Source organism: Nansenia antarctica (assembly GCF_963989245.1).
Source record: "Nansenia antarctica genome assembly, chromosome: 14".
Lineage (NCBI taxonomy): Eukaryota > Metazoa > Chordata > Actinopteri > Argentiniformes > Microstomatidae > Nansenia > Nansenia antarctica.
The window spans coordinates 32,234,567-32,249,566 of record NC_137684.1 but is presented as its reverse complement, the minus strand read 5'-3'; the positions used below and the strand labels follow the sequence as shown (position 1 = coordinate 32,249,566).

General features: G+C 55.4%; 1 protein-coding gene across 1 annotated transcript in view; it reads right to left on the bottom strand.

Moving 5' to 3' along the window:
• Positions 1-5,849: 5,849 nt before the first annotated feature.
• LOC308170087 (serine/threonine-protein kinase pim-3-like) overlaps positions 5,850-15,000 on the bottom strand; it is a gene marked incomplete at both ends in the record, with an annotated part of 10,585 nt that continues 1,434 nt past the window's right edge. Inside the window, 4 exons of the mRNA XM_080544819.1 lie at positions 5,850-6,076; positions 7,884-8,060; positions 9,209-9,572; positions 10,483-10,596. Coding sequence (XP_080400945.1) covers positions 5,850-6,076; positions 7,884-8,060; positions 9,209-9,572; positions 10,483-10,596 — 882 coding nt within the window. The remainder of the gene's footprint in view (positions 6,077-7,883; positions 8,061-9,208; positions 9,573-10,482; positions 10,597-15,000) is intronic.

Below are 15,000 nucleotides of genomic sequence, written 5' to 3'. Positions count from 1 at the left end.
GCTCAGTATCCGCTGTTATTGGTAGCCACTCAATATGGAGAAGGCGGTGCTTCCTGTACCCATGAGCTGGATACTGTCTGATTTACAGTACTGATACTGTGTCTGTCAACCCACTGGTATCATCTGGTGTGAATAACATCCTGTGTGTAGCAGAACTGGTTGTTAATAACATCCTGTGTGTAGCATAACTGGTTTAATAACATCCTGTGTGTAGCATAACTGGTTGAATAACATCCTGTGTGGAGCATAACTGGTTGTTAATAACATCCTGTGTGTAGCAGAACTGGTTGTTAATAACATCCTGTGTGTAGCATAACTGGTTTAATAACATCCTGTGTGTAGCATAACTGGTTGAATAACATCCTGTGTGGAGCATAACTGGTTGTTAATAACATCCTGTGTGTAGCATAACTGGTTGTTAATAACATCCTGTATGTAGCATAACTGGTTGTTAATAACATCCTTGTTAATAACATCCCATTTAATAAAACTAGCTCCCATTTGCCAAAACCAGAAACACATTTCACATGAAGACACAATTCACAAAACACAATCCTCCTTTTCTCATAAATCTAAACACATTTTGTCTTGCTAAAACACAAGTTGCAAAAAACTCTGCTCAAATTCTCAAATTAAAGCTCATGTGATGCAAAATGCTTGCCACAGTCAGCAAAATCTGAACACAATGAACACACCTAGCTTCATTCATTAAACATAACGACTAAAACTTTAAGACACTTGTTGCAAATGATTGTGGTTTGTGTGTGTGTGTGTGTGTGTGTGTGTGTGGTATAGTTCCATAAATAAATAAAAAAACATCACACCCTGAACATTGTTTTCAGTGAGTATTGTTGTGTGTAATGGATCCTCTGTAGTGTTTGCATTGAGTTGTGATACAGTACAGTAGTGTACATGTTACGGTACATGTGGGAATACGGTACATTTTTCAAACTTTTATTTAAAACTCGATAGGACAACAGTGCAACAACTTCGCGGCTGAACTTTAGTAACATTTCCGACATCATATGCCATTTAAAGGGGGGAAATAGATATCTAAAAATGCATGACTATCATGCAAAATCAGCCTTAAAATATGTAACGTTAGATATAACGTTAGACAGGGAGCGCAGATTTATTTTTATGCATGACTATCATACATGTGGGAAAACTAGGGTTAGGGTTAGGTGCTAGGGTGCTAGGGTTACAGTAAGGTTAGGGTTAAGGTTAGGGTTAGGGTTAGGGTTATGGTTAAGGTTACGGTTAGGGTTAGACATGCCAGCATGTACCAAGTCACCCTAGCACCTAACCCTAACCCTAGTTTTCCCACATGTACCGTATTCCCACATGTACCGTAACATTGAAGGAAGTTATACTATTTCAATTACTGTAACTCTCACCCACCCCTGTGGGTGAATGCGTACTTCAGAATGGTCAAGAGATCCCTTTAGAAAGAAGTCGATTGTCCACACGTAAGATCAAGTTCGAATTACTGTACTGTAATGTATTTTAGTTATATAGTAAAATTAGCCAAGCATTACAGTAAAACATTCATGAAGAACATATACATACTGTAAAAGGATATTTTCCAACAACATACATACTGTATTTTCTGAAGATGTACATACTGTTCATATGAAACACACAAATCTATGAATGCCCAATACTCTACAGTGATATAGTCTGAGAACAGATACTGTAAGGTTTCTAAAAATGTGCTTTGGCAGTTGTGAAAAAAAAGAACATTCTCACACACTGAACATTGTGTTTTCAGTTGTTTTGTTGTACGTAGTCTGTAATGATGAGTATAGTGTTTACATTTTTGCAGGCTTTGAGCAGCTGTTTTGGTGTGAAAGTTTGAGTTTTGAAGAGAGAAGGTGTGGTTTTGCTTATGTAGCTTTAGAAAAGTGTGTTGTGTTTAGAGTTTTGGGGAAATGGAGGAAAGTTTTGTGAAATGTGTTTTAGCAATTGAGAAAAACTGTAATAACATCCTGTGTGTAGCATAACTGGTTGAATAACATCCTGTGTGTAGCATAACTGGTTGAATAACATCCTGTGTGTAGCATAACTGGTTGAATAACATCCTGTGTGTAGCATAACTGGTTGTTAATAACATCCTGTGTGTAGCATAACTGGTTGTTAATACTGTAAACTGTAACTGACTGTTTTCATAATGTCACAATGCACTGAGAGTATTTATGTCCTTTAGATATGTACATGTATGTGGACACACATGGACATTTCTGTGACTTTTAGGTTTTTCAAGAGAGCAGGATAGCCTCAGGCAGCACGGTCCTGGCTCTCCTTAGCTTCATACTAAATGTATTAGTTGACATGTTCATATTCATCGCCTTGGCAACGTTCCAACCATGTTCATGTGATCGTCCCCTCACGCGTCATCCTGTCACTCAGCTGATGTGGTGGTCAGAGGACGTGTTACTCTGAGCTCATGTGGACTTCAGGAGGAAAAAATCTGAGGTCCAGCCCCTGCTCATCGACGGCGAGAGCGTGGAGAGAGTCTCAACCCTCCGATTCCTGGGGGTGCACATACAGGATGACCTGTCCTGGAAGAACAACACAGCAGCCATCATCAAGAAGGCACAAGAGCGGCTCTACTTCCTGAGAGTCCTCAGGAAGGAACACAACAAGCAGGAGATACTGGTGGCCTTCTACCGCGGCGCAGTGGAGAGCATCCTCACCTACTGCATCTGCAACTGGTTCTCCAGCTGCACAACCGCAGAGAGAAATGCGCTACAGAGAGTCGTGAGATCGGCCCAGAAGATCACCGGCGCCCCCCTCCCCTCTCTGGAAGAGCTGTACAACACACGCTGCCTCAGGAAGGCCTCCAAGATCTCCAGAGACCCAACCCACCCTGGGTACGAACACTTTGCCCGGCTGCCCTCGAAAAGGCGGTACAGGATCATGGCCGCAAGGACAAACAGACTGAAGCTCAGCTTCTACCCCAGGGCCATCCAGGCCCTGAACACAGCAAAGACCTAGGTTCTGGGCCCTGGACAGTCTGGACGGATTGATGGCAGCTGCTGGATTGAAAAAAATCAGGTGTAGTGCTGAGGCACAAATATGTACATTTCAAGCCTGCAAACTGCGACACTTTAAATGAATGTGCAATAACACTATGTGCAATATGACAACCCTAGTCGTTTTATCTGTACAGTATAGTATAGTGGATAGTGTACATAGCCTTTATTTATGTAAACCAGCTCCTTCCCTTCTTGTTCTTTTTTTTGTTTTTTTTCCCTTTCCTAACACCAGGGGAGCCCCCCCTCCTAAATGTCGTTGTTTGGTACCTGTACTGTAGCAATGACAATAAAGACCATTCATTCATGTCTGGGAATAACCCATCATCTGATGTGGCAGACATGCGATATCTGTTCTGCCCATAGGGGGCAGCACCTGCCCACTGGAACACAATCAATGCTATTCCTGGACTCACATGACTCAGAGTTGGAGGTCACAATGGTTGAGCGTGACTGCGTGTGGTAGCAGGAAGGAGCAGGAAGGAGCGGGCTATGCTGTGACTACCTCACGTTACTCCTAAACACACGACTATGAGCTCAACCTTGTTGTTCAATGAGAACTAGGAGTGTTGTTTTAAATCACACACAAGACGTCATTTATAATAGAAAAAGTTTTATTTGAAATGTTGGTATGAAAGAGTCAAAGTCCCCATCAGGACTTCACTTTTAAAATTGTAAAAGAAGAAAGAAGTCCTCACATTTAAGGGATGAAAAAAGAAAAAAAAAGAAAAAAAAGAAATGTGTATCACTGTAGAACTTCAGACAGCGTTTCCCAAAATGATCAGACATGTACCTGTGAGGTTTAACCACCACCAACGGTTAGTTTGACCTCACATGCTAATATGTATTTAATATAAGCACACATTGTTCATGTCTTAATTTTAGTCATTTTTCAAAAATAGAAATAAAAGGAACGCAAAAAGGCCTTGAAATAAAACGCTGGGATTTCCTTAAACAGAAACCAAAATAAATAAACAAATAAATAAATAAATAGCCAGTGTGGAATGTCCAGTACAAATAAATAATATACAAATGGGAGAATGTACATAAATATACACAGTAGAAAAACAAAAAAGAATAAGAACATGAAGACCCATGAACATCATTCACACCTCAGCCCTGTCAGACCTGGATGTCTGCAGAGATACAGACACACAGAGATACAGACACACAGAGACACAGACACACAGAGATACAGACACACAGAGATACAGACACACAGAGACACAGACACACGGAGATACAGACACACAGAGACACACAGAGACACAGACACACAGAGATACAGACACACAGAGACACAGACACACAGAGACACAGACACACAGAGATACAGACACACAGAGATACAGACACACAGAGATACAGACACACAGAGACACAGACACACAGAGATACAGACACACGGAGATACAGACACACAGAGATACAGACACACAGAGATACAGACACACAGAGATACAGACACACAGAGACACAGACACACAGAGATACAAACACACAGAGACACAGACACACAGAGATACAGACACACAGAGATACAGACACACAGAGATACAGACACACGGAGATACAGACACACAGAGATACAGACACACAGAGATACAGACACACAGAGATACAGACACACAGAGACACAGACACACAGAGATACAGACACACAGAGATACAGACACACAGAGATACAGACACACAGAGATACAGACACACAGAGATACAGACACACAGAGACACAGACACACAGAGATACAGACACACAGAGATACAGACACACAGAGATACAGACACACAGAGATACAGACACACAGAGATACAGACACACAGAGATACAGACACACGGAGATACAGACACACAGAGATACACAGAGACACAGACACACAGAGACACAGACACACAGAGATACAGACACACAGAGAACGTTGTAGAACCCTTTGAGCCACTGTGAGAGAGAGGCAGAGAGAGAGGGAGGGAGGGAGGGAGAACAAGGGCGAGAGAGACAATGCTTTCAGTACACATTCAGACAAACAGATGAACCCATTTCCGCATTTCAGCTGTGCAACAGAGTGAAGGTAGTATGGCTGAGGGTAGTATGGATGAGGGTAGTATGGATGAGGGTAGTATGGATGAGGGTAGTATGGATGAGTGAAGGTAGTATGGATGAGGGTAGTATGGATGAGTGAATGTAGTATGGCTGAGGGTAGTATGGATGAGTGAAGGTAGTATGGATGAGTGAAGGTAGTATGGCTGAGGGTAGTATGGATGAGTGAAGGTAGTATGGATGAGCGTTTCAAGTATTCCACCATGTCGGTGGACAGCGTCACATGACACTGTCATTAGCTTGGGATTGGCTCTTAGAGAGATGGGAGGGTGGGGGTCCCCTGGTTAACACCTCCCTCTCCCTCTCCCAACCCTGATGACCTGGCCTCCACGTAAACAGCTGTTAAACAAGGCTTTTAAACAAGGCACTCCAAAAAAAAAAAAAAAATGTTCAAGCTCTATAAGAGCTGACAGGAGATCTGTATATAAAGGGGGTTACAGAAAGAATCAACCCAAAAAGTCTTGAAATCAACTAGGCCTAAACGCCAGTCAGACCACCCAAGAAACAACAATTTCCCTAAAAAAAGGAAAACACTTCCTCATAATAACTACTACAGTTAGAGGAGAACCAGAAATCATAGTCGCCAAAAAACAAAACAAAACAGTCCCGTTCTTCCTCTCCGGTAGTGAGACGAGGGACCCAGACGTCCAGACGGGTCTGCAGACCGTCAGAACCTCCCGGAACCTCCCAGAACCCCCCAGAACCTGGAGGTCTGTCAGAGGCTCTCCTTGCTGGAGTTTGTGCTGGAGGAGGAGGAGTCAGCGCCGGTGGCGTGCAGGGTGATGTCAGCGCCGATGGCGTGCAGGGTGATGACGTCACCACCGGCGCTGTTAGAGTCGCGCTGGCTCGTCGCTCGCATCCAGGGATGGTCAAAGATCTGCTCCAGGCTGGGCCTGTCTGAGGGCCGAGGGCTGAGACACCACCTGATCAGCTGCTGGCAGTCTGGAGGAGGAGGGAGGGGGGGAGGAGAGGAGAGGAGGAGGAGGGGGGGGGGGGTTAACAGGGGAGAGGAGGAGGGAGGGGGGGGTTAGCAGAGGAGAGGAGGGGGGGGGGGTTAGCAGAGGAGAGGAGGAGGAGGGGTTAGCAGAGGAGAGGAGGAGGGGGGGGTTAGCAGAGGAGAGGAGGAGGAGAGGGGGGGTTAGCAGAGGAGAGGAGGAGGAGGGGGGGGTTAGCAGAGGAGAGGAGGAGGGAGGGGGGGGGTTAGCAGAGGAGAGGAGGAGGAGGAGAAGGGGGGGTTAGCAGAGGAGAGGAGGAGGGAGTTAGCAGAGGAGAGGAGGAGGAGGAGGGGGGGTTAGCAGAGGAGAGGAGGAGGAGGAGGGGGGGGTTAGCAGAGGAGAGGAGGAGGGAGGGGGGGGTTAGCAGAGGAGAGGAGGAGGAGGGAGGGGGGGGTTAGCAGAGGAGAGGAGGAGGGAGGGGGGGGGGGTTAGCAGAGGAGAGGAGGAGGAGGGGGGGGTTAGCAGAGGAGAGGAGGAGGGAGGGGGGGGGTTAGCAGAGGAGAGGAGGAGGGAGGGGGGGGGTTAGCAGAGGAGAGGAGGAGGGAGGGGGGGGGTTAGCAGAGGAGAGGAGGAGGGAGGGGGGGGGGTTAGCAGAGGAGAGGAGGAGGAGGAGGAGGGGGGGGGTTAGCAGAGGAGAGGAGGAGGAGGAGGGGGGGTTAGCAGAGGAGGAGGAGGAGGGGGGGTTAGCAGAGGAGAGGAGGAGGAGGAGGGGGTTAGCAGAGGAGAGGAGGAGGAGGGGGGGGGTTAGCAGAGGAGAGGAGGAGGAGGAGGGGGGGGTTAGCAGAGGAGAGGAGGAGGAGGGGGGGGTTAGCAGAGGAGAGGAGGAGGGAGGGGGGGGTTAGCAGAGGAGAGGAGGAGGAGGGGGGGGGGTTAGCAGAGGAGAGGAGGAGGGAGGGGGGGGTAGCAGAGGAGAGGAGGAGGAGGGGGGGGTTAGCAGAGGAGAGGAGGAGGAGGAGGAGGGGGGGTTAGCAGAGGAGAGGAGGAGGAGGGGGGGTTAGCAGAGGAGAGGAGGAGGAGGGGGGGGTTAGCAGAGGAGAGGAGGAGGAGGGGGGGTTAGCAGAGGAGAGGAGGAGGAGGAGGGGGGGGTAGCAGAGGAGAGGAGGAGGGAGGGGGGGGTTAGCAGAGGAGAGGAGGAGGGAGGGGGGGGGTTAGCAGAGGAGAGGAGGAGGGAGGGGGGGGTTAGCAGAGGAGAGGAGGAGGAGGGGGGGGTTAGCAGAGGAGAGGAGGAGGGAGGGGGGGGTTAGCAGAGGAGAGGAGGAGGGAGGGGGGGGAGTTAGCAGAGGAGAGGAGGAGGGAGGGGGGGGGGGGTTAGCAGAGGAGAGGAGGAGGAGGGGGGGGGTTAGCAGAGGAGAGGAGGAGGGAGGGGGGGGGTTAGCAGAGGAGAGGAGGAGGGAGGGGGGGGGTTAGCAGAGGAGAGGAGGAGGGAGGGGGGGGTTAGCAGAGGAGAGGAGGAGGAGGAGGAGGAGGGGGGGGGTTAGCAGAGGAGAGGAGGAGGGAGGGGGGGGTTAGCAGAGGAGAGGAGGAGGAGGAGGGGGGGGTTAGCAGAGGAGAGGAGGAGGAGGAGGGGGGGGTTAGCAGAGGAGAGGAGGAGGGAGGGGGGGGGTTAGCAGAGGAGAGGAGGAGGAGGGGGGGGGGTTAGCAGAGGAGAGGAGGAGGAGGAGGGGGGGGTTAGCATAGGAGAGGAGGAGGAGGAGGAGGGGGGGTTAGCAGATGAGAAGTACAGGACAGAGGACAGGAGGAGAGACGAGTTTCACCGGTGGAGATGTTCCTCCTGAAGAGCAGGCGTCCCTTCAGGATGTCCTCGTCCTGCTCGAAGGGGATGTCCCCGCAGACCATGTCATACAGCAGCACGCCCAGCGACCACACCGTGGCCGAGCGCCCGTGGTACCGGTGGAACAGGATCCACTCAGGAGGGCTGTAGACCCTGGTGCCTGAGAGGAGGAACGCAGAGGCACGCTTACTACTCTGAACAACATGTTGTCATGGTGATCATCAGTCTGACGAAAACCAATGGAATTTGCCCAGAATAAAAAACAATTGACATTCGATTTCACTTGTTCATGAAACTATTATTAGATGTGGGTTAGGGTTAGGAAACTGTTATTAGATGTGGGTTAGGGTTAGTAAACTGTTATTAGATGTGGGTTAGTAAACTATTATTAGATGTGGGTTAGGGTTAGTAAACTATTATTAGATGTGGGTTAGTAAACTATTATTAGATGTGGGTTAGTAAACTATTATTAGATGTGGGTTAGGGTTAGTAAACTATTATTAGATGTGGGTTAGGGTTAGTAAACTGTTATTAGATGTGGGCGACACATCTTGTGACATTATGAGGATGTAATCAATAGGAACATATGACCGCTGGAGCGAAAACAACCCTGTCTGTCTGTGTCTGTCTGTCTGTCTGTCTGTCTGTCTGTGTCTGTCTGTGTCTGTCTGTGTCTGTCTGTGTCTGTCTGTGTCTGTCTGTGTCTGTCTGTCTGTGTCTGTCTGTCTGTCTGTCTGTCTGTCTGTGTCTGTCTGTGTCTGTCTGTCTGTGTCTGTCTGCCTGTCTGTCTACTGGGTGTGAGGCTGAGGGCAAACCCAAAATAATGTTAAACAACTGCCCGTTTCTTTTCTTTTTTTTGCCAATTGCCGGTCACTAGGATAGTCTCTTCACCCCCCCCACCCCCACATCTTCCATGTCCCACGGTTTGATTTTGAGAGGGAACTCTGAGAGGTGTGTGTGAGGAACTGCTGCGTCACAACATTGATCTCAAGGTTTGGTCTGTGTACTCGCAGTACCAGGAACAGCCACACGTCAACTGACAAGTTAAGCAGACCCAACGTTTCTACAACAGGCTTGTTTAAGGACAGGCAGTAACAGGCTTGTTTAAGGACAGGCAGTAATAGGCTTGTTTAAGGGTAATGCAGTAACAGGCTTGTTTAAGGGTAATGCAGTAACAGGCTTGTTTAAGGGTAATGCAGTAACAGGCTTGTTTAAGGGTAATGCAGTAACAGGCTTGTTTAAGGGTAATGCAGTAACAGGCTTGTTTAAGGGCAGGGTTAGGGTTAGGCAGTAACAGCCACAGCCTACCATCAAAGTCTGTGTAAACGGTGTCCTTCAGAATCGCCCCCGAGCCAAAGTCAATGAGCTTCAGGTCTCCGCTACGCAGATCCACCAGAAGGTTCTCGTCTTTGATGTCCCTGTGCACCACCCCGCACGCGTAGCAGTGGCCCACCGCCTCCAACACCTGGCAGAAGAAGCCCAGGGCCGTGCCTTCGTCCAGGGCGCCCTTCTCTGTGATGTAGTCGAACAGATCCTTCGCCGCCTCCGGCCGCTCCATGACGATCAGCCAGCCGTCCGGCCGCTCGTACCAGTCCAGCAGCTTGATCACGCCGCGGGACGCCCCGCCCACCTTCTTCAGGAGCAGGATCTCCAGAGGCACCAGGGCGCAGTTCTGTGGACTTAAGCAGGTTGTTACAACGTCCTTTACAAGAGGAGTCATTCCACACAGGGTATCCGGTTGTTAAGTCTGACGTCAAACGTGACGTTTTACAATTTCCAAACCAGAAATTCTCCGCACCAGAGTACCTGAACTACAGCGGTAGAATGACAGTTTCATCGTTTTTTAGACTCTGATCTATTCATACAACAAGGGACACAGCACTTTCCCGTTTTCACCATATTGTCAGGGTATTTGAGCCTCGGAAAAGCGCTATATAAATATAATTAATTATTATTATTACTGAGGCATTTTGAAGACAGCGCCTCAGCCAACTTTGGACCCGGAAACACGTCACGACTTTACAACCGAATACACAGGAATCTGGAGGTTAATTTGAAAGTGACAGTTGGATCTAAGTGACAGTTGACACTAGAACAGCCGTGTCTATGTTACCTACTCAGGGTATATACAGGAATCTGGAGGTTAATTTCAACGCCTTTCTAAGACTTTTTAAAGACTGTGTCGATATTTTTCCAGACCTCACCGCCACTTGGAGCTGTAACTGTTTACTGTTTTCAGTGACACCTTTAACTTAACAGTTTTAGTTTGCAATAGACTAGACCACTATCATACAACAGAATGTCCGGTTCATCTTTGTTTTTTAATAAAACTAATGAATTCACAAAGTTTTACTAAAAGTTTTTAGGACTCAAACTCTTTGGACAGAGTCTGATTCAGAAAAATACCTACACAATTCAAGACCTCATAAAATCGTGAAAATACTTTTTAATACTTATTACGGGTCTTGATTTTCCCAAAATTGAATTATCAACTTTTAATACTTTTCAAGACACCGCGGACACCCTGCCACATGAAAGCATTTCAGATCTGAAACAACGTCACGAAACTGGATAGAACCTACCAGGGTGGCCCACTCTGTGACTCTGTCCTGGCCCACTCTGTGACTCTGTCCTGGGCCACTCTGTGACTCTGTCCTGGGCCACTCTGTGACTCTGTCCTGGGCCACTCTGTGACTCTGTCCTGGCCCACTCTGTGACTCTGTCCTGGGCCACTCTGTGACTCTGTCCTGGCCCCCCCCCCACACTGACACACTCTCCCCCCCCCCCCCCACACTGTCACACTCTCCCCCCCCCCCCCCCACACTGACACACTCTCCCCCCCCCCCCCCACACTGTCACACTCTCCCCCCCCCCCCCCACACTGACACACTCTCCCCCCCCCCCCCCACACTGTCACACTCTCCCCCCCCCCCCCACACTGACACACTCTCCCCCCCCCCCCCACACTGTCACTCTCCCCCCCCCCCCCCACACTGTCACACTCTCCCCCCCCCCCCCACACTGACACACTCTCCCCCCCCCCCCCACACTGACACACTCTCCCCCCCCCCCCCCACACTGACACACTCTCCCCCCCCCCCCCACACTGTCACACTCTCCCCCCCCCCCCACACTGTCACACTCTCCCCCCCCCCCCCCCACACTGACACACTCTCCCCCCCCCCCCCCACACTGTCACACTCTCCCCCCCCCCCCCACACTGTCACACTCTCCCCCCCCCCCCACACTGACACACTCTCCCCCCCCCCCCCCCACACTGACACACTCTCCCCCCCCCCCCCACACTGTCACACTCTCCCCCCCCCCCCCCACACTGTCACACTCTCCCCCCCCCCCCCCCCACACTGACACACTCCCCCCCCCCCCCCCCACACTGTCACACTCTCCCCCCCCCCCCCCCACACTGTCACACTCTCCCCCCCCCCCCCCCACACTGTCACACTCTCCCCCCCCCCCCCCACACTGACACACTCTCCCCCCCCCCCCCCCCACACTGTCACACTCTCCCCCCCCCCCCCCACACTGTCACACTCTCCCCCCCCCCCCCCCCACACTGTCACACTCTCCCCCCCCCCCCCCCACACTGTCACACTCTCCCCCCCCCCCCCACACTGTCACACTCTCCCCCCCCCCCCCCACACTGTCACACTCTCCCCCCCCCCCCCCACACTGACACACTCTCCCCCCCCCCCCCCCCACACTGACACACTCTCCCCCCCCCCCCCCACACTGACACACTCTCCCCCCCCCCCCCCCCCACACTGTCACACTCTCCCCCCCCCCCCCCCACACTGACACACTCTCCCCCCCCCCCCCCCACACTGTCACACTCTCCCCCCCCCCCCCCCACACTGACACACTCTCCCCCCCCCCCCCCCCCACACTGACACACTCTCCCCCCCCCCCCCCCCACACTGTCACACTCTCCCCCCCCCCCCCCACACTGACACACTCTCCCCCCCCCCCCCCCACACTGTCACACTCTCCCCCCCCCCCCCCCCACACTGTCACACTCTCCCCCCCCCCCCCCCACACTGACACACTCTCCCCCCCCCCCCCCACACTGACACACTCTCCCCCCCCCCCCCCCACACTGACACACTCTCCCCCCCCCCCCCCCACACTGTCACACTCTCCCCCCCCCCCCCCACACTGACACACTCTCCCCCCCCCCCCCACACTGACACACTCTCCCCCCCCCCCCCCCACACTGTCACACTCTCCCCCCCCCCCCCCCCACACTGTCACACTCTCCCCCCCCCCCCCCACACTGTCACACTCTCCCCCCCCCCCCCCACACTGTCACACTCTCCCCCCCCCCCCCCACACTGACACACTCTCCCCCCCCCCCCCCCACACTGTCACACTCTCCCCCCCCCCCCCCACACTGTCACACTCTCCCCCCCCCCCCCCACACTGTCACACTCTCCCCCCCCCCCCCCCCACACTGTCACACTCTCCCCCCCCCCCCCCCCACACTGACACACTCTCCCCCCCCCCCCCCCCACACTGTCACACTCTCCCCCCCCCCCCCCCACACTGACACTCTCCCCCCCCCCCCACACTGACACTCTCCCCCCCCCCCCCCACACTGACACACTCTCCCCCCCCCCCCCCCACACTGTCACACTCTCCCCCCCCCCCCCCCACACTGACACACTCTCCCCCCCCCCCCCCACACTGTCACACTCTCCCCCCCCCCCCCCACACTGACACACTCTCCCCCCCCCCCCCCCACACTGACACACTCTCCCCCCCCCCCCCCCACACTGTCACACTCTCCCCCCCCCCCCCCCACACTGTCACACTCTCCCCCCCCCCCCCCCCCACACTGACACACTCTCCCCCCCCCCCCCCCACACTGACACACTCTCCCCCCCCCCCCCCACACTGTCACACTCTCCCCCCCCCCCCCCCCACACTGACACACTCTCCCCCCCCCCCCCCCCACACTGACACACTCTCCCCCCCCCCCCCCCACACTGACACACTCTCCCCCCCCCCCCCCCACACTGACACACTCTCCCCCCCCCCCCCCCCACACTGTCACACTCTCCCCCCCCCCCCCCCCCACACTGACACACTCTCCCCCCCCCCCCCACACTGACACACTCTCCCCCCCCCCCCACACTGACACACTCTCCCCCCCCCCCCCCCACACTGTCACACTCTCCCCCCCCCCCCCCCCCACACTGACACACTCTCCCCCCCCCCCCCCCACACTGTCACACTCTCCCCCCCCCCCCCCCCCCACACTGACACACTCTCCCCCCCCCCCCCCCACACTGACACACTCTCCCCCCCCCCCCCCCCACACTGTCACACTCTCCCCCCCCCCCCCCACACTGTCACACTCTCCCCCCCCCCCCCCACACTGTCACACTCTCCCCCCCCCCCCCCCCACACTGACACACTCTCCCCCCCCCCCCCCCACACTGACACACTCTCCCCCCCCCCCCCACACTGTCACACTCTCCCCCCCCCCCCCCCACACTGTCACACTCTCCCCCCCCCCCCCCCCACACTGACACACTCTCCCCCCCCCCCCCCCCACACTGTCACACTCTCCCCCCCCCCCCCCACACTGTCACACTCTCCCCCCCCCCCCCCCCACACTGACACACTCTCCCCCCCCCCCCCCACACTGACACACTCTCCCCCCCCCCCCCCACACTGACACACTCTCCCCCCCCCCCCCCACACTGTCACACTCTCCCCCCCCCCCCCACACTGACACACTCTCCCCCCCCCCCCCACACTGACACACTCTCCCCCCCCCCCCCCCACACTGTCACACTCTCCCCCCCCCCCCCCCACACTGTCACACTCTCCCCCCCCCCCCCCACACTGTCACACTCTCCCCCCCCCCCCCCCCACACTGTCACACTCTCCCCCCCCCCCCCCCACACTGACACACTCTCCCCCCCCCCCCCCCCCCACACTGTCACACTCTCCCCCCCCCCCCCCCCACACTGACACTCTCCCCCCCCCCCCCCACACTGACACTCTCCCCCCCCCCCCCACACTGACACACTCTCCCCCCCCCCCCCCACACTGTCACACTCTCCCCCCCCCCCCCCCACACTGACACACTCTCCCCCCCCCCCCACACTGTCACACTCTCCCCCCCCCCCCCCCACACTGACACACTCTCCCCCCCCCCCCCCCACACTGACACACTCTCCCCCCCCCCCCCCCACACTGTCACACTCTCCCCCCCCCCCCCCACACTGACACACTCTCCCCCCCCCCCCCCACACTGTCACACTCTCCCCCCCCCCCCCCCCCACACTGACACACTCTCCCCCCCCCCCCCCCACACTGACACACTCTCCCCCCCCCCCCCCCCACACTGACACACTCTCCCCCCCCCCCCCCCCACACTGACACACTCTCCCCCCCCCCCCCCCCACACTGTCACACTCTCCCCCCCCCCCCCCCCACACTGACACACTCTCCCCCCCCCCCCCACACTGACACACTCTCCCCCCCCCCCCACACTGACACACTCTCCCCCCCCCCCCCCACACTGTCACACTCTCCCCCCCCCCCCCCCCCACACTGACACACTCTCCCCCCCCCCCCCCCCACACTGTCACACTCTCCCCCCCCCCCCCCCCCACACTGACACACTCTCCCCCCCCCCCCCCACACTGACACACTCTCCCCCCCCCCCCCCCACACTGTCACACTCTCCCCCCCCCCCCCCACACTGTCACACTCTCCCCCCCCCCCCCACACTGTCACACTCTCCCCCCCCCCCCCCCCACACTGACACACTCTCCCCCCCCCCCCCCCCACACTGTCACACTCCCCCCCCCCCCCCCACACTGTCACACTCTCCCCCCCCCCCCCCACACTGTCACACTCTCCCCCCCCCCCCCCCACACTGACACACTCTCCCCCCCCCCCCCCCACACTGTCACACTCTCCCCCCCCCCCCCACACTGTCACACTCTCCCCCCCCCCCCCCCCACACTGTCACACTCTCCCCCCCCCCCCCACACTGTCACACTCTCCCCCCCCCCCCCCCACACTGTCACACTCTCCCCCCCCCCCCCCCACACTGTCACACTCTC